The sequence below is a fragment of the Lissotriton vulgaris genome, chromosome 6, assembly GCF_964263255.1.
Source record: "Lissotriton vulgaris chromosome 6, aLisVul1.2, whole genome shotgun sequence".
NCBI classification, from domain to species: domain Eukaryota; kingdom Metazoa; phylum Chordata; class Amphibia; order Caudata; family Salamandridae; genus Lissotriton; species Lissotriton vulgaris.
The window spans coordinates 1,331,276,129-1,331,295,876 of NC_141694.1; the positions used below are offsets into that span (position 1 = coordinate 1,331,276,129).

The window sequence follows — 19,748 nt, forward strand, 5'->3', positions numbered from 1 at the left end:
CCAGGGTTCGATTCCCGCCTCGGCGGGATCGGGCTTAAATTCCTCTGACCGGATATTCTCGCCTCAGTGCCGAATCTAAGCATGGGCCCCACGCTGCAACTCTGGGCAATAGCTTGCTTAGTCTCCACAACGGCCCCGATAAACAAGGGATGCCTGGTTTCACCATGGGATGCCCAGGAGTGGACACCTCACAAGGAAAAGCCAGGAGGGGTTCCCTTGTGGTAGGAGTACAAGCGCCGGGATGCTTATGGGTTTCTGTTCGCGCTATACAAATACAACACACATGCAGAAGAGGACCACCTCTTGCTGGATCGTACCCTGCAGCAAGGTCTGCTACGCACTGACCAAAAAAGCAGCCTCCAGAAGGTCGGCAAAACCCTTTCTCAAGGGCCAAAGCTGCTTCCACTGTGTTGGCACAAAGAGTTTGTGTGCTGGACACCTGCCAGGTGGTTAAGTGGCATTGTTTCATACATTCAAAAAACACTACTGTCTGGATAGCCAATTTGCCAACAGGACCGGACAGGTTGTAGCGGGCACCGGGCAATTCCCCGGTGGGCCACACGGGTGGGGGCCGGTTTTGGGCCCAGGGGCCATTTTTGTTGCAGGGCCGTTTTTTGCAGCATAGCTGCAAAATCGGCCGTGTAACAAAATCGGCCGAAAACCGGCTCTGCAAAGAGCTCGGCAGAACCCCCAACCCTTGGGGGAGGGGGGCCGGCCGAGCACTTTGCCAGGGCCGGTTTTGGTTCCCAGTCCGGCCCTATTTGCCAAGAAGGGCATTTCGGTTGCTCGGTTTTACAGGATTACTTGGTTTGAGCCAATTCACAGACCCACCTCCTAATAGGTACTGCTCTGGTATCTATTAAAAAGGTGAGGAATCTGCGGTTAGCAGCCTTTATCAGAAAAACAAGTTACTTACGTTTGGTTACTCGTTTTCTGATAGAAATTCCATATAACTGCAGATTCCTCAACAGCCATCCAATCCTCCCTGTTTTGTGAAGTGGGCTCCACCGATTAATAAGATCTGATGTCTAGAAATCTACACACTGGTAGTCAAAGCCAGTTTGCTGCTGGTGCTCTGCATCTTGGGTCCTGAACAGCCTCGAAAGCAACTGAGGTCAGTGTGAAGGATTGGTACCTACATAGGCGCCCTGTATGTCAATCTCTGAGTGATACTGCGTGAGTGCAGATCTACACGGCCCCACCTACCGGCATGCACAGGTGCTGCTCAAAAGTTTCTGGAATCCACTCTGATGCCTTGGAAATATTCAAAGTCAAGCAATCGAGTAACAAAGAGTTAGTCATCACAAATGTTGCCCTTAAATGATCGCACGTAAAGGATAACAATCAATAGGATTTTATGAGGAACTTAACTAGCTCTAAGTTAGAGAACAGGATTCAGAGAATATGAATACGTTTCAAATTATATTTTATAACGCATAAATACAAACCAGCTAGGCACGCGGCTATGGTGTTTTCCTTACTGTTAAAAGAAATGAAACACAAATTAAGTTTCAGTATAAACCTGCATCTCTTATCGAACAAGATTTACGTATTGGAGCAAAACAAGTTTCTTTTTACATGAAACTCAGAGCCATCAATTTCCTTTGAAATTAATTCGCTTTTGAAAGGTTAGTAAACCAATAGTTTCCATTCGAATGACTTTTAAGCGACTATCTAAAATGCCTTACTCCTTAATTAAGATACTTGTAGGAGCGAGGGCCGCTCCATCCTTCAACCTGGACAGAAATTCTCACCTGTCTAGAATCTTATACATCTTATATATACCTGTATATACTTGACCTCTCCTGATGGGGCTTCCACCCTGTTTCTGATTGCAGGAAGGGCTCCTAGTTCCGTTTACGTGAGGAGCTGCTAGTGGAAGGGACAGAGCAGCGCTGCCAATGCCAAGGCGTCCTGATCCAGGACTGCGGAGCCGGTGTTCGTTGCTGCCGCTTTTACAGTTTTATTGTTTTGAAGGTCTGACTCCTTTCTGCCGAGGATCACAAAGGGGTGGGGGCAGCGCACTGTGATGATATTGAGAAGCACTGTGATGCAGGGTACACATGTGGTTCTTCTGTACAGTGAAGGAAATGGAGATTCGAAAGAAAAGTGGTGCTTGTATTAAAAAAACGCCCAAACTACAGTACTAAAAGAAAAGCACTGTTTAGTGTGAAAAGACTTTGGGCCAGATGTAGGTGGCCCAATACCGGTCGGTAACGCCCGAAATTACCAAATTTTGGCCGTTACCGATTCTGTATTTTTAGGAATTGGTAAATTACCGATTCCTTAAAATACCGAATCGGTAAATTACCGAATTTGCAATGTAGGGAGAACTCAAATGAGTGCTTTTCCCATTTTAGGATTCGTTATTGGTGGTAAATAAGGAATACCTTTGAAAATGCAAATCTGTGCATTTTCAACTGTGCCATGTGGTAGACATACATGCCCTTAGGGCATGTATGTTTGCAACATCTGCACACAAGCACGATTCAGGGGTGCACCAGGGTGTCAAAGTGACACCCTGGCACCCTTGAATGTTTTCCCCATTTTCCCGAATCGAAATACCGAATCTTACCGATTCTGTAATTTTTACCGAAAATGTATCTACATCCCATTTACCTATTCTTAAATACTGAATCAGTAAAATTCGGTATTTAAGAATAGGTAAATTGTGATTACCTACATCTGGCCCCTGGTTCTGCATATCAATCCTCGTGGCGTTTTACTTTTACTTGGTTTTTATTGGAGGCCTAGCTAGTTCTTAGTGACCAACTGGAAAACAGCAAGCAGTGAGTATGTCATCGGAATCTAGAAATCTAAGGGCACATGCATCAAAGGTAGGCAATTGCGATTCCTTAATTGCGATTATTAAAGAATCACAATTATGGGAATCGCAATTGCCTATGCATGTAGGTTTCGCTAAAATATTAGCAATTCCTACTTATTCCTTAATTGCCAATTGCAAATTGCGGTTCGCAATTAAGGAACAGCTTCCCATTCCTTCCTATGGGCCTAGAGGCCCATAGGAATGTATGTGAATTGCATGCACAATTTGCGAGTACCAAATAGGTACTCGCAAAATGTGCATGCAATTTCAAGGGTACAAGGGGGCGAAAAGGCTACCCTGATGCACCCCCGAAATAGGCATGTGTGCACATGTGGCGCACACACATACCCCAAGAGCATGTGTGTGTGCCACATGCCACTTTGAAAAATGTACTTTTGTGCATTTTTTAAAGTTTTTGCAAATTAGCGTTTCCTGAATGCGAATTCACATTTAGGAAAGGCTTGTTGCATCCAAAATAGGGAATAAAATGCATTCGCAATTTAGGTAATCCCAAATGCCAAAATACCGGTCGCAAAGGGGCTGATTCTGTGAATCGGCCGTCTGCGACCGGTATTTTGGTTGATGCATGTGCCCCCTAGTCCCTGCACTTTCACTCACTATCAGCTATGGACATCTCTTCTGTCAAACTCTAGTGGGATACAATTGAACAACAAAACTATTTTAGACAGTATACACATCTTGATTAGATTGACCCTCCCATAGATAGTTAAATATAGGTGCTGCCACTTCTCAGAAGGATATTTATGTCTGTTGATACCCTTGACAGTTTTTTGCGCTGAGCTTCTCTAGTTTCTGTTTGATGTTGATCCACAGGTATATCATCTCTTTTACTTTAGTCACGGTTTTTGAGTTCCATGTTATTACTTCTGCTTTGTGTTCTTTTAAGTGGTATCCTGAGAATTTACCAAACTCAAGGTGCTTATATGAAGAGCCAGGTCTTCAAATTCTTATGGAACTCAAGAAGTGAGGGGGATGCTCTGATGTGTTGAGGGAGGTCATGCATATCTTGCTTTTGCTGATGCAGGGAGTGTGTGCAAGTGATAGTGAGGCAAAGCGTAAGTGGTTAAGAGTATGTAGCTGTTCAGGTATTCTGGCCCTGTGCTGTGTAGGGCTTTGTATATGTGTGTGCTTAAGAATGGGGAGCCAGTAAGCTTCTTGAGGTGTAGTGTGATGTGGATGTGGCATGGTATGTTGAGTATGAGTCTTGCGGCTGCATTCTGGATGGTCTGGAGTCTGTGTAACAGTTTCTTGAAGATTCAGGCTTAGAGAGTGTTGCTGTAGTCCAGCCTGCTGGTGCTAAGTGCTTGTGTGCTAGTCTGGTGGTATGCATGCTCACTGCTTTGACTTTAGCCATCATGTTGAACTTGTCATCTAGCATAATACCTAGATTTGTTGCATGATCTGTGGGTGTTGATCCTAGGTCCGACAGTGACCAGCTGTAATCCATGGGGATGTCTTCTTGATGAAGACTGGTACGTCCATCTTGTCGGTATTGAGCCTCAGCCAGTTGGTTCACATCCAGTCTGTGACCATTGTCATGCAGTTGATGAAGTTGTCTTCTGGTGGTGATTGTCTTGCCTGTCAGGGAGAGAATGAGTTGGGTGTCATCGGCATAAGAGATGGTGGTGATTTTTTTTGTGATTGGATGATGTTGGTGAGCCGTGTCATGTTTATGTTGAAAAGAGTGGGGCTGAGGGGCGATCGCTGTGGGACACCGCAGATCAGTTTTTTGGTCTCTGATGTAAAGGGAGGCAGCCTGACCCTTTGGGTTCTTCCTGTGAGGAAGGAACAGGCCCATTTCAGAGAGGATCCTTGTATTCTAATCTCATGGATCCTTCTAATGAGGTAGTTTTAAGACACAGTGTCGAAGGCCGTGGAGAGGTCGAGCAGGATGAGGGCCACCATTTCTCCTCTGTTCAAGATGTTTTGAATGTTGTTGGTGGTTGCGGTGAGTGCTGTTTCGGTGCTGTGGTTCTTTCTAATTGGCCTGTGCCAGCTCAACATATATCACAGCATTATCAATGCTCCTGTTGCAAAGCAAATAGTATTTAATATAAATAAAACCAACAGATTCAATCTCCTTAATTCTCTGATTAAGTAGACCCAAGTTCAAGGATAATTGGTAATGCCTTGTATAATTTAAGGACCTTTAATTATCAATAGAAAGTGATTCAAAGATCCTTGTTGCTTAGTTTAGAGAATCATCAATTTTCAAAGCCCCGTGATAAGGCACATTTTCCTCGGAAACGTTACTATACACTGACGGATTGTTTCCCACCACAAATGTTTATTGTTTTCATAAATGGTGTATATTTTGGAATTTCCAACTGTAAAAGCCAAAGTCTTGGCGAAAAAACATTTTCTAAAAAAAATTAGACTCGTACAGATTCCATGGTCGATTTACTTTACAAGCATATCTTTTTACTTAAAACTGAACTCAGGTTCTTTCAGTTTACATTTCTTTTGGATTTCAGTTGGTGAATGACGTACTTCAGTGTAGTTGTTTGTGTCAACCTCTACATGTGTATTTAACTGTATTTCTGTGATGCATGCTTACATTTTCAAGTTTTCCAAATATGTAATTGTGTCTTGCCAGTTGTATGATTGATTCACTTATTGCATTTTTTGTGTTTGCAGTGAAAATGGATTTCAGGAAGGATTAAGTACCCTAGGTCTCATTTCTGGGCTCTTTACTTCAACCTGGTCGATTGGGTAGGTACAAAATCTCTATGCAGTTTTAGCTGTAGTAGTAGTAATTTGCATGATTTGTGTTAGTTATATTAATCTACCACAGAACTCTCTTCACACGTAGGCAGCTCGTGTATTCTATAACCATGGTCAGCACCCAAATTTCGAAAATAAAATTTGTAATACACATTTTTCTTGCCATTGATGTAACACAGTATTTATAGATTTCATCTTTCTAGAAGATTATTTGTCAGAGTTTAGATAATACATGTTTACCATTGTAACCCTTGTTAGAGATTTGTATGGTTTTGTGTTTTTGCACATTGTTAACAGCATTAACAGTGTGAGTTATTCGGTTAGACATACAAATTCACCTGTATAAACTGATGTTATATGACTGGTGTTGAAACAAATTTCCTATGACACAAATAAGTGTATTTTTGTTATATTTTTACCCTTGCCACAATTCTGTGCAAATCAGCCTCTTGCCCAAGATGGTAGTCATCTCTGTCACTCATTCAGATCCTCCTCCCTCAGGCTTTTCAGAGCACAGTCAAGCTGAAATCTGCTAGGTACTGTCCACTGGCATAATTGTTGCCCTGTTCCAGAGTAACTTCTGCAGTAAGCTGTAACTCATAACATTTATTCCTTCTTTCCACTTGTTAACTGAGACCTGTTTTTTCACATAACACTAAGGGCCTGATTACGATGCCGGTCAGATCAGCTTCCATGGTCCTGTTGGAGGCAGTCTGACTGCCACTGTTTCATTGGAAGCAGTAGGTCCGACTGCTGAATTATAATGCATGCATCTTCTACTCCGACTGACCTCTAAAAGACCACAGACTTCCCCAGCCTTTGTTCAACTTCCGAGATGGTGGTTGAAGAAATATAGCATCCATTGGGCAGCCGACCGTCGTCTTGATTACGATGTGAGTTTCCGATGACCCGAATGTGGCAGTCTGACCGTCTGCCTGGAGTCTCCATAAACAATTGATTTGGGGTGCATGCTCGCTCAAATCAACTTCTCCACAACAGTCTCCAGCGTGGATCCATTTATCCAGGTCTACCCTACACCGCAGCAGCTGAACCCCGAAGAATACAACCCTGTGGGCACTGGAATGCAGGTAAGTCCATAGGTGGCATGTATCCCCATTGAATGGACTGTGCACAGATGACCAGACTCCAGAAATAGGTACATGGTGCACAAGGCATATCCCCACATATGTCATGAATGTGTCTGCACATATCACACGTTTTCTGTGATTCTGCAAGCACTTGCAGCGACCTACTCGGGGGTATCTCCACAGCTGTTGATGAGACTGCCGCTGTAACAGCGGTTGCATCGTAATACGGCGGGGGAATTTTCCTACCCTCAGCAGTTCTAATCGGATCGCTCCCATGGCAGACGGTCCGTATGGTAATTAGGCCCTTTTTGTTGATTTAACATATTCTGTTCCAGCATGTCTGGATGACATTAGTATAGAGGGTCTTACATAATTATGAATTAAATTGGGAAGTGCTTAAATAGAAAGGGAATATGACGTTTATTTTTCTTGTGCTTTTATTCGCTGAGGAAATGATAAATTTACTTGCACCGGGATGCATATACCGAAGCGTTGATTTATTAATTAAGAACAATGTGTAAAAAACCCTTGATTTGGGGGATGAACCAGAAGATTTTCCTGCAGACATGGATGCTCAAATAGATGCTGTCCCTTTTTCTATCGATTTTGCAATCCTTTGGGACTTACAATTATTTCTGATTTTCACATACTCCTTATACCTCTGTTTAAGAGAGCCTTTATGGCACTGAATCTGTACCACTTATTTTTGAATTTTGTAATTAAAATGTTCTTTGTTCTAGAACTCACTGATTAAGTGGTCCAATCGAAGTTAAAATTGGATTAATTTAAATGCTTTGTATTTTCTCCTGATTTGAGGCTTTAGGGAGTGCCTTAATGTGGAGGTAAATTGCCTCATGAAATTGAGGTTTAAAACCATCTCCAATACAGTAAATATAGGAACAGTATTTGAGGTAAAACTTCAGAGTGTCTTGATTTTGGGGTACAGAGATTTTGCCTCTCACATATCCTGGTTGCAGAGGATGGTTACCTGTTAAAGAGCACCTCCTTTTCTGCTTCTAAAATCCCTTTGTGCCAAGGCTTTTTGCAATTTTGATCCTGAACAATTTGGATTGTAAATATGAATAGGGTAGAATAATTCTTGTGCTCGTGACAGTGGTTGAGGTGTTTCTAATGTGCAATAGAGATTTTGAAGTTTACGTTAGAAATTGATTTGTCTGCTGTATTTGAGGTGTTTGGATATTTAAGGCTGATTCTGGGTTCAGCTGATGGGTTGACTACTTTTGCTTTGATGTATTTCTTTATTTGTGATTTATATTGCAGAGGATTTTGTATTATTATCGGTAGGACTTGTTTATTGGATTCGTCAAAACCCAACATCTTCAGATACTGTGGTTTTATATGTCTCCATAAGTTACTGTGTATTGTGAGGCACCGCATGCACACACATATTGTTTTCTGAATGAGCAGCTTTCCTTCCTAGAATCGTGTGTCTAATCTGGATTGGTGTCTTTATTTCTAAGTAGCACGGAGTAGGTTCATTAATCAGGGTGGATTGCCACTGGATGGGTGTCTGCCTAGTGCAACTTGTGGCTTAAACAGTGCCAAAAGAGGGATGTTCTTGTTTCTGTTGGTTGCAAGATTTCTCGAACTTTAAATCACTGATTTCCTTCTTATTTAGGTTGAGCAAACAGTTTAGTTTTTTTTTTTTATTTAGAGGAAGTTCAATGAGAAAGGCTTTGCAGTTGTTTTCCTCATTCACGGAGTGGGGTGCTGTAATAGGTTAATCAGCCGGAGAGTAGCACTGAAATTGGCAAGACATCACCACAAAGACACGCTGGCAATGATTGATTGCTCATAATACCAATGAAAATATGGTGGTCTTGCAATGATCCATAGTATAATGTATACACTACTAAGTCCTCTGTCTGTCTCTAATCAGAACAATTCCAAAAGTGTGATGATTGGGGCACTCTGATACATGTAGCTGTGATCAAAGAAAGTGAAGGAAAAAAAGGAGAAAAAAAAGAGGGGAATGGGAGATGTCCACTCTAGGATATTTGGTATCCCATCATTGCACACAGATAGGTGCCCAGTGTCATCATCTGGGTTTTTACCAAACAACTATGTATCACTCTCTCTTCAGCAATTGAGAGAGCCTATAGCTATAGTTGTATCCTCTTGTGGTTACTCTCAAGGGAAAGAACGTGCAAGATAGGAAAACGTTTTTCAAAAATACTATAAGAAAGCAGTGTATATGGCGAATGTGTGAGTTAAAATCAGATAACCTCCTACGGTTCCAAATGTACCTATTCAATCAATATGTGTTCAGCGGAGTTTCCCAAATTAAAAACTAAGAGTGCAGTAAGAGGACAGTTATACCTTAATCACTGTCCATGTGGTCAACATGTTTCAGCCTTCGGGACCATGTTCCCATGGCTTTCGTCAGGACCTAATTAGATGTAATGTCACTGCAACATTGAATGTAGGATATATACATACTTTATATCCAGTTTCGAATTCTTGGAACAAGTATGAGAATCTAAGGGGAAAAAATGAAAAAAAGGGAAAGAGATGGTATCTACATTCCATTGTTCATGTCTGTACCTCACCTCTCTCGGATCCAGCTCGAGTATATAAATGAGGCCCGCTCTGAGAAAATTAATTAATACAAGTCTATGACTACAGACTTATTTCAAATGTTCAGGCTTAAACTTTTTCAGCCTTTACACTTTAGTGATTGAATCAGCATTAGTAACTCTCCATCCTCCACTAAATGCATAGATGAGAGACCGCAGTCAGCCCATCTGATCATTTATTGTGTGTTTTCAAATGAGCCCTCTATGTGGCGAAATGGCATTGACATATGATTTAAACTGAATCATCAAGAAGGGAGGGAGAAGGAAGGTGTGATCCATTCAGCTTCCTTGAACTTAGTATGGAAATAATCAAATGGGGAAAGGATCACTTGTCCTGCATAACCTGTGTATGCAATATTCCGACGTGTCCCAATAAAACACCCTCATACACGTTTTTTAGATGGGAGGGACGGTATATCTTGGTTCTCCGCCTATTGAACACGTGTTTGCATCATCACGGGGCTAGTGATTATGCAACCTCCACCGGGAGGAATACCCCTGGTTAAAAACAGTAGTGATCAGTGATGTGTTGAAGGGGCAAACTCTATAAAATACTCGTACAACCAGAATTGGATTTTAATCGGTCTGGGTTCGAGATAGGTATTAAAAATATATGGTGCGCGTTTCTGAGAGTGTTTAGGGCTCTCGCGCACTGAAATTAACTGGTATATACAAAATGGTCGGCATGTTTCAGTCTTTGGTCACCCAGGTGTGTCAGGTGGGCTTTCTTCAGGACCAGAGTGAAGTGTGATCTGAGATAGTGAGTGTCTCAGAAAGTGTAATCCCTAAAAATAAATGTTCTTATTGGGAAAAAGTGAAAAATAAGATATAGTAATCTTAATCTTGGTACGGTCTTGTTGGTACCTGTAATACACGAGAAACAAAGGGGAGGGAAGGAGGAAGGGGAAGGGATTTATGGACACATGTAGCGAAACATTTTTCCATTTTGGTTACAGCAACTAGAAAATGGCAATACTTTGTGAGACCACACAGCCATCACATGGCAAAGAGTCACTCTCTCACTCTCGTTGTTTTCATCAATAAAGGTCATAAGGGCAAAATATCTCTACTTATTCTTATTGAACCTTTGTATTTTCATCTCAATTAATTTGGACGATAGAATTAGTCAATAACTCTTAAGTGTGTTACTATAACTTTCATTCAGTGTCATTAATTGCAACAGTCATGTGGTAAGGCGCCAAACGATAAATGGACACCGAAATTGTATCTGCTACCCTTTCGTTGCGTCAATATTGTGTTTTGCACAACATGCTCATTCACTCTCAAAAATATACACAACAGTGTCACCAGGGGTAGTAATACATGATGTGCGCTTGCGGGTGAAAAACGCTGCATTTTTTACGAGCGTTTGTTAAGAGTGAAAGCCGCGTTTAGCCGCCGGTATTTTAGAAAAAACAAAACACGTACCTTCATTGTTATTATGAGGTGCCTCAACGGGTCCCCGGGAGTTTGCGAGGCCTGCTAATCTAATATTGACAAACATGACATATTTAGAAAAGAGGTTGAATACGTTACAGTTTTTTTAGGCAGCATGCTGAGTTCCCATGGTACCTGAGGTCTCATTTCATGCACGACTTGTGCTGACTCCTCCAGTGTAGACCCGGATGTCGTTTTCTGCTTCCGGGTGTGGTTTTTATCGTTTGTGATGAGTAAAGAAAGAAAGAAGGCAGACTAAAAAGATGAAGCCTACCTCTTATCTTTTGTTTACGGATTTAAGGGCTACATTATTTTTATTTTTAATGATTAAATATTTAGTCATAATTTGTGTGTTGTGAAGCACGTAAAAGTAGAAGTAGAATAGAAGACAGACTTGCATGCGCGGTCTAGTCGGTTTTATAGACACAAGTTGCTTGGCGCCAATATTTGATGATCGAATCAATCATAAAAATTATAAATTGTTCGAATTCACTGATCACATTGCATTTTGCTTAGTTGTTAAAAGAGTTCAAATAGGGTGGTTTACTAAACATGTCCCTCAAGATATAGCTAGTTAGGCTTGATACGGCAGTGGCTAATAGTAATGGTAACATTCTGTGCTAGATGAGGCTCATATCTTTGTTGGACAAAAGGTTAATATAATTCCTAGAGATTTGTCAGTTGTTAAGACTCAGCCAGGGAATATGATCATTCAGTCCTTGTGTGTCAGTTTTCAATCTGTGCCCCCATTTTTGCTCTTTTTCGAAGAGGATTTTCTCCGCATTGTGGTTTTTTAGCATCAGGGTTTCTAAGACAATCCATTGTAAGCCTGCTATTGAGTGACCTGCTTCTATGTAGTGATTGCTCATTTTGGTTGTGCTTTTCCTTCATTTGACATTGCTTCTGTGTTTGAATATTCTTTGCTACACTTTTCGGCACGTCATGCCAATGTAGCGCATGGTGCATGGACATATGATCATGTAGATCACGTGGCTAGTGTTGCAATTTGTATGATTTCCCATTGTCCATGTCGAGTTTGGTAACAGTTGTATAGTTTTAACAGTACTTGTGAGGGCGCAAACTGAGCAGTTTCCACATGGGAAGTGGCCTCTGACTGGGGCGTGGTCCCATAAACGGGGGATCTCTGTTACATGTTTTATGGGCGGTGGTCTAGTGTGGACTAGTATATCTTTTAGGTTTCGTGTCCTTTTATTAGCAAACCTAGGTTTTCGCCAAGTCAGATTCGCAGAGGTCAGAATCCTCCAATTTTTGTTGATTATTTTCTTCACATTATTGGACGCTATACTGTATGTTGTTACACATGTCAGTTGATCTTGTTCAGGTGCCCATTGAACTGTTTCCAGTAGATTGTCTCTGTTCTGGTTTCTTGCTCTCTTTTTACATTTGTTGATGATTCTGGGTGGATAATCGCGATCTTTCAGCTTGGCGCTCAAGTTGTCTGCTTGTTTTTTATATTCCTTAGTTTTGCTGCAATTTCTTCGGAGTCTTAGAAATTGACTTAGAGGGCGTGGGTGGAACTTTGGAAAGAGAGCAAGCTGTTTTTTGCAGTTGATTTAAAATAGGTTTTTGTCTGTAGAGTATGGTTTTCAGCATAAATTGTGATATCCAGAAAGTCAAGTTTTTGTTTATCTGCTGTGTATGTGAACCTCAGCCATTCATCCCTGGTGTTGATCCACGAGTGGAAATTTAGGAGGCTCCCCATGTCACCCTCCCAAATGAGGATGATATCATCTATGTAGCGCCTCCAGAATCTTATTTTCTGATGAAAGGGATTGTTGGCGTTGTTTATGTGTGTTACCTCGAAATGGCTAACGTAGAGGCCCCCCACACTTTGGGCGAATGTGCTCCCCATTGACGTGCCATGGCACTGTTGGTAGAGAGTTTAGTTGTATTGGAAGTAATTTTCTGTTAGGGCCAACCTACTACATTCGAGTACAAAGTGTCTTGGGGTTTTGTAATGCCATTCAGTGCTGAAAACTAGAGTCTCCAGGGTGTCGATGGTCTTTTGTTGGGGGAGGCTAGTGTAGAGGCTCTCTACATCTAGCCCCACCAAAATCATGCTCTCCTCTGAGTAGTCAATATCTCGTAAAAGGTTCAGCAATTCTCTAATATCTTTGAGATACGTGGGTGTTTTCTGTGCTAATGGTTTTAGATACTGATCTGCAAATTGCGAGAGTGGTTCAAGGACTGAGCCGATTCCAGAGACGATAGGTCTTCCGGGTGGGGGTCTGCGTGCCTTGTGAGTCTTAGGTAGTGATTAAAAATATGGTATTATTGGATTATTGGTCTCTAGGAACTCCGCCTCTTTTTTGGAGATCCAGTCATTTGTCTCAGCTTCTTCCACCTTGAGAGCAATGGTCCTTTGCAGTCTTTGTGTAGGATCTGTATTGATTATTTTGTAGAATTTTTTTGTCTGAGATTAGGTCCATACATTGTTGGTTGTATCCTTCTTTGCTTAATAGGACTATTCCTCCTCCTTTTCCGCCTGTTTCATCACAAGTTCTCCATTATTTCTTAAATCATCTAGGGCTTTTTGTTCTGCCTTTGTGATGTTGTGGAAGAGTTTCTTGATTTTTTTCATTAAGTTCATCTACTTCCTTCATGATCGCTTGTTCAAAAGTGATGATTTCGATTGGTACTTGTGAGTTCAGAGGACAAAATTTTGATTTCTTCCGTAGGGGCGTGTCTCCATCTGGGGTTGGGTTTTCTTGATTTTTGAAGAAGGCTTTCAGTTTCAATTTTCGGCAGAATTCAGCAATCTCACACTTGGTTCTGAAAATGTCCAGATTCGGTGTGGGGACATAACCCTTTGTTGGTCTCATCTGTTGATACCGAACAAAACTCTGCGCAAGGTGACAGATTAAAAGGGTTTTGCAATATATAAGAGACAACAATGAAAAATTAGGGATTGACAGTTTAAATCATATGTCAATGCCATTTCGCCACATAGAGGACTCATTTGAAAACACACAATAAATAATCAGATGGGCAGACTGCGGTCTCTCATCTATGCATTTAGTGGAGGATGGAGAGTTACTAAGGCGGATTCAATCACTAAAGTGTAAAGGCTGAACAAGTTTAAGCCTGAACATTTGAAGTAAGTCTGTAGTTATAGACTTGTATCAATAAATGTTTTCACACCGGGGCCTCATTTATATACTCGAGCTGGATCCGAGAGAGGAGAGGTACAGACATGAACAAGCATTGGTAAGCACTTCTAGTTTATTTTATTTTATTATAAATAATGTGTCTTTAAAAACAGACATGTGGGCACAATGGAATGTAGATTTCATCTCTTTCCCTTTTTTCATTTTTTTCCCTTAGATTCTCTTACTAGTTCCAAGAATTCGAAACTAGATATAAAGTATGTATATATCCTCCATTCAATGTTGCAGTGACATTACATCTAATTAGGTCCTGACGAAAGCCATGGGAACATGGTCCCGAAGGCTGAAACATGTTGACCACATGGACAGTGATTAAGTTATAACTGTCCTCTTACTGCACTCTTATGCCCACATGCATCAAGCTCCCGTTTTGCCTTTCCAAATTTGCGATTTTTACTGAATCGCAAATAAGAAATCGCAAAACGGGATGCATTATTGAAAGTGATTAATATTTGCGATTCGGTAAAAATCGCAATTTCTACCGAATCGCAAATATTATGCGAATTCAAAAATGCGAATTCGCAATTCCCATTGATTCCTATGGGCCAAAAGGCCCATAGGAATCAATGGAAATTGCGAATTCGCAATTTTGAAATCGCAAATGTTGATGCATTCCATGGGTGCAGGGGGGGTCCAAAGGACCCCCCCCCTGCACCCCTGAAATGTATTTTAAAATGGATGTTTCACACACACATGTCCTAAAGACATGTGTGTCTGTAACATGACATTGGTTAAAATGCAAATTAGAACATTTTAAACATTTTTCGCAAATTACCACGAGGTTCAACCTCGTGGTAATTTGCACTTGCAATCTTCAAGATCGCAATTTTTTTAAAGAATGATGCAATCGCATTTAAGGAATCGCAAAATTGCGATTCCTTAAATGCAATCGCATTTTAGAAAATCGCAAAATTAGCGATTTTCCACTAAAACCAATGATGCATCTCAAAAAGCATTTTTGGAATCGCAAACGGCCGATTTTAAGGAATCGCACCGTTTGCGACTCCAAAAATGCTTGATGCATGTGGGCACTAGTTTTTAATTTGGGAAACCCCGCTGAACACATATTGATTGAATAGGTACCTTTGGAACCGTAGGAGGTTATCTGATTTTAACTCACACTTTCACCATATGCACTGCTTTCTTATAGTATTTTGAAAAACTTTTTCCTATCTTGCACTTTCTTTCCCTTGAGAGTAACCACAAGAGGATACAACTATAGCTATAGTCTCTCTCAATTGCTGAAGAGAGAGCGATACATAGTTGTTTGGTAATAACCCAGATGATGACACAGGGCACCTTTCTGTGTGCAATGATGGGATACCAAATATCCTAGAGTGGACATTTCCCATTCCCCTCTTTTTTTCCTTTATTTTTTCTTCACTTTCTTTGATCACAGCCGCTTGTATCAGAGTGCCCCAATCATCACGCTTTTGGGATTGTTCTGATTAGAGACAGACAGAGGATTTAGAAGTGTATAAATTACGGATCATTGTAAGACCACCATATTTTCATTGGTATTATGATAGTTAGGTATTTGAGGATTTAAATTTGGTTGCTCTATAAAGATAAATTTGGTTGGTCTATAAATATTTCTCCCTAGGGCCCTCTTTTTGTAGTATTTGTTTAATGATTGATTGCTGACAGAGATAATAGGTTGAACTTTGACAGAGCCGCATTGGAATTGATTGTTGTCTGCTACCTTGGTCTGTGTGTGTTTTTAGTAGTTTTTAGCAAAATAAAGGGTGCTGTATTGAAAAAAATTGTTTCTTTTGTATGTTCTACAACCGATGGGTTGCGGGTCAGAAATTACCCTCAGGGTTAATGCCTGCAGACGAAATGATGATGGACTTCGGGAGTTATAACTGTACCTTGATTTCTGAATGGAATGAATATACTGCTTCTGACAAGAACTTGCAATTTCCTTTAGAAGTTACCTTTAATATTAGAAAGCTAGATTTACTAGGACAGCCCATGAGTGAGAAAATGCTCTACCATGTCTTATACAGTTTGAGGTGCACCATGTGATCCCAAGCAACCGAAATAGAGAGAAAAAAATGACATTGCTGGTGAAGGGCTCATTTAGACAATGGCTTGAAAACAAGTTGAGTCAACAGGAATAGTGCCGGAGGGAGACCTAATGGAGGGAGTGGGAGTTTTTCCAGCAATAGTTAAAGCAATAACAAACAAAACAAAATCTTATGAGGGAAATAAGAGGAACATAATCAAGAATCATAACTTTTTAAATAACCTTTTGAATGCGAGACCTCTTCTGTATACTGATGGGATGTAGAGACAGGGACTTTGTCCTGCTGTGGTGCTGGATACAGGTTCAGTAAGAAATAGTATAGGTGTACTAGTACAGGTAACAACTATGTGTGAACTTAAAATGACAACCGTGACAAGTACTCATAGGGATACTGCAATTGCTTCTCTTGCCCCCAGAGTTAATTTACTGGTCACTACTGCTGTCATTTAAAAACCATCCAAAAGGGAGGGTTGTCAATGTGGGTCTTTGAAAATTTGAATTTGGAGCAACGCTACAGAGAACTGTTTGCCTGAACAGGCTTTTGACTTATGTTTAGAAAATTGGATATCTGATTAAAGAAGCTGCAAGATGTGCAAATGGGGCACATTATAAACTTGATGATTTGGCTGATAAGTGTGAGGTTGACCTTAGCAAATGAAGAATGTGAAGATAAATTACAAAATGGATTTGACCAATTGAACATTAAAATAATTGGGATTTATAGCAATAGGGTCACATATTAAGGATTTAATTGAAGAAACAAGATAATGAAATGACTTAAAGTAAACCCGGGAAAGGTGGATTTCTGCTTGTCACTTTTGTGGTAATATTGGGCATTGGAAAAGAGAATGTCAACAGAATTCTGACTGAATACAGAATCATCTTGTTCCTCAGATGCAGAGAAATGTGAAACAGATACAGATATGGTCAGTGACAACAACTCAACCAGCTTCTGTGCAGAGTATTCACGAGCAGAGGTTGTTGTCCATGAATAATATACCCAGTGTTGCAGCATTACATTAAAAAATGTGGTATAACAAATGGTACCAAAAGAATTGATTGTAAATAATGATTTTCCTCAGTTTTCTCTTGGAAAAGATTCCTAATGGTGGTGCCTGAGAGGAGATAAAGCTTGCTTGCTTGAACCAGCCCTTGAGGTAGACCAAAGTGACCCATACCTTGATGCTGAAGTCAATGGCCACCCCTTTTCTTTTGTGATTGATATAGGAGCTACCCGCTCTACAGTGCATTCTGTGAAGGTTCTAAACCTACCCTTCATGGGAAGAGAAGTCCAAGTTGTAGGGATTATTAATAAACAGATTGGTAATACACATTGTTAATTAAGTCACAGTTAAAATAGGGTAAATGGAGCAGAATCATCCTTTCATTTTGAGTGATTCAAGTCCTGTAAATTGTAGGGAAGAGACTTGCTTTGCAAGCTGAACTGTATGATTTACTGTACACCAGAAAGTGTTGGAACTGAAACTCAAGATGCAAATTCAGTGTTCAAAATTAAAACACATGACAGTTCAATTATTCTCAGTTCTAACCCAAGAATATTTGCCTCTGGATTTAAGACATGGTGTCAAACAAGAGATGTTGGATTTCTCTAGCAAAAAGACAATATTAATAAAAGGTGCCAAAGATATCAGGATTAATGTGAATCCTAATACCATTTTCCCTAGAACTAAACCGTGAAAGGAGAAGAAGGGATGAAACCTGTCAAATAGGATTGAACAGGAAATATTTTGTAAAGTGTTTGGTAATCCTTGTAACTCTCCCGTAATGGGAATTAAGAAACCAAATGGTAAAAGGGGAATAGTGTAGCATTTTAGAAAAACAGAGTAGTCCTCTCACGTTGTCCTGTGGTACAGAATCCAGCAGTAATTCTGTTCCAAATTCCATCTGAAGCAGAATGGTATTCAGACATTGACCTATGCTAAATGTTATTCTCCATTCCTTTTCAAGGGGAAAGACATTATCTCTTTCCGTTTCAATTTGAAAATGAAGTTCTCGTTTGCTGTAGGATACTGCAAGGTTATACTGAAAGTCCTTAAAAGTTTAATCAAATCCTAAAGAAGGATCTGGAAAATGTGAGGTTGCCTTGTAATTCAGTCTTTTTGTAATACATTGAGGACTTGCTACTTGGATCTAAGATGGAAGAGTACTACAAGCGTGACACAGTTGTTTACTGAATCACTTAGCTGACTGTGGTCACAAGGTTTTTCCTACACAAATGCTGTGTTGTAAAAAGGAAGTTGTTTATCTTGGTTGTTCAGAGGAATTCTTTATATCACAAGACAGTTTGCTGTTATCAAGTGTGCTACCCATAAGGCTAAACAAGATGTTGTCACTCTGGAAAACCTATGTGCAGAGTATGTGACTGGGTATTATGCACTTGCAAATGAAACAGTGATTCAGGAGACTGAACAAGATGAATTGAGACTAAATTCAATGCAAAATACTGGAAGTGTTAATTGTTCCCTGCTTATTTCAGTCCAACCTTCTTTTCATGAATTGAGAGACATTTATGAAGAAGTTTCAGAAGATGAGAAAAGGAAATAGTAGACGTTGGGTTACAACAGAAATTGTCAGGATTTATATGTGATCCCTGAACATAAGTACATCTTGCCCCACTCTATATTATTCCGAATGGGGTGCCATCTCCATGAACAATCCCATTCAGGTAGAGATGCCATGGAATTTTCAAAAAATGTTGGGAAAATACCAATTTTGAAAAAGTTGCAGATGACATATATACGCGCTGCCTGGTATGTCAAAAGAACAGCCAAAGCCCCAAAAACTTTTGTTGATAAACCAATTTTATTATTTTATATTAACAAATGATAACAAACTAATTCAAATGTAACATTTCAGTTGTAATGGAACATCTTCCATCTACCCCCATCATCTCATGTCCTTCAGTTTGTTTTATCCAGTCCATAGTAAGGTCCTCATTTGCCCCAAATTTTAGTGTGCTTCTGAGTGCAATGCCAGTGCCTGACATGTTATATAAGTTGTTCCTGCTTAGCACACCAATCCACCCTTCTCCACCATTCTGTCAGTGTATGGGGTTGGGGTGCTTTCTATTGGCTACCAATATCTCACTTGGAGACTAATTTTGCCACTCCCACCATTGTCCGCTCACGTCATGGCCCTCCTGATTCCACCAGTATCCCAAGCAGGCCCACCCTTAGGGTCATATCCACCACTCTGTCCAGAACATGGGGAGCGTTCATTCGATGCCCAACCAAGAGCCTCTTATTTAAGGATGCGCCCTCACCACGTGGAAGAAATCTGCCTTTGTCGGGGTACATCGGAAGTATGTCAGCCCCAGCCATTCACAGGTGCTTAGGCTCTAGGTAGATTGCATAGAGATAGTGTAGCTGGACCAGCCACAGCCTGGTGGAGATCGTAAATTCACAGGGAGTCATCTTGGTATCTAGGTATCTCACCAGTCCAGCTCTGTCAGAGATGCAAGAACACCTCTGGTGCATTATGCACTAATGCATGGTATATTTGAGCTATTTCTCCCTTTCCGAGATGGCCGATAAGAATTGTGAGCTTTAAACAGGCTATGGTAGGGCAACTCAGCTGGGACCTGTATCTGGATGAAGAGGGCATGATAGACTTGCATGTATTTGTGGAATTGCGTACTGGAAGGAGAAAAAAGTGTTCATGGAGACCTTGGAATGAATAGAAGGGGTCCCCTTGCCAAATGTCCCCCCAGTGTGGTGATACCAATCCTGTCCCAGTACTGGAAGCCGTCGAGTCATAGTGTTGTGCAGCCCCCATCCCTCCCATAACGGGGTCAGTTATGGACGCACAACGCTGTGT

At 40.8% G+C, this 19,748-nt stretch overlaps 1 protein-coding gene across 3 annotated transcripts in view; it reads left to right on the plus strand.

The window, feature by feature from the left end:
- The window catches only part of LOC147708847 (MFS-type transporter SLC18B1-like), a 721,944-nt gene that overhangs the window by 463,099 nt on the left and 239,097 nt on the right, over positions 1-19,748 (plus strand). For 2 of the 3 annotated variants that reach the window (XM_086927467.1, XM_086927468.1), the window contains exon 11: positions 5,486-5,560. In XM_086927467.1, coding sequence (XP_086783593.1) covers positions 5,486-5,560 — 75 coding nt within the window. Of the gene's footprint in view, positions 1-5,485; positions 5,565-19,748 lie in introns of those variants that run through there. The other variant, XM_086927469.1, reaches the window with a different exon arrangement.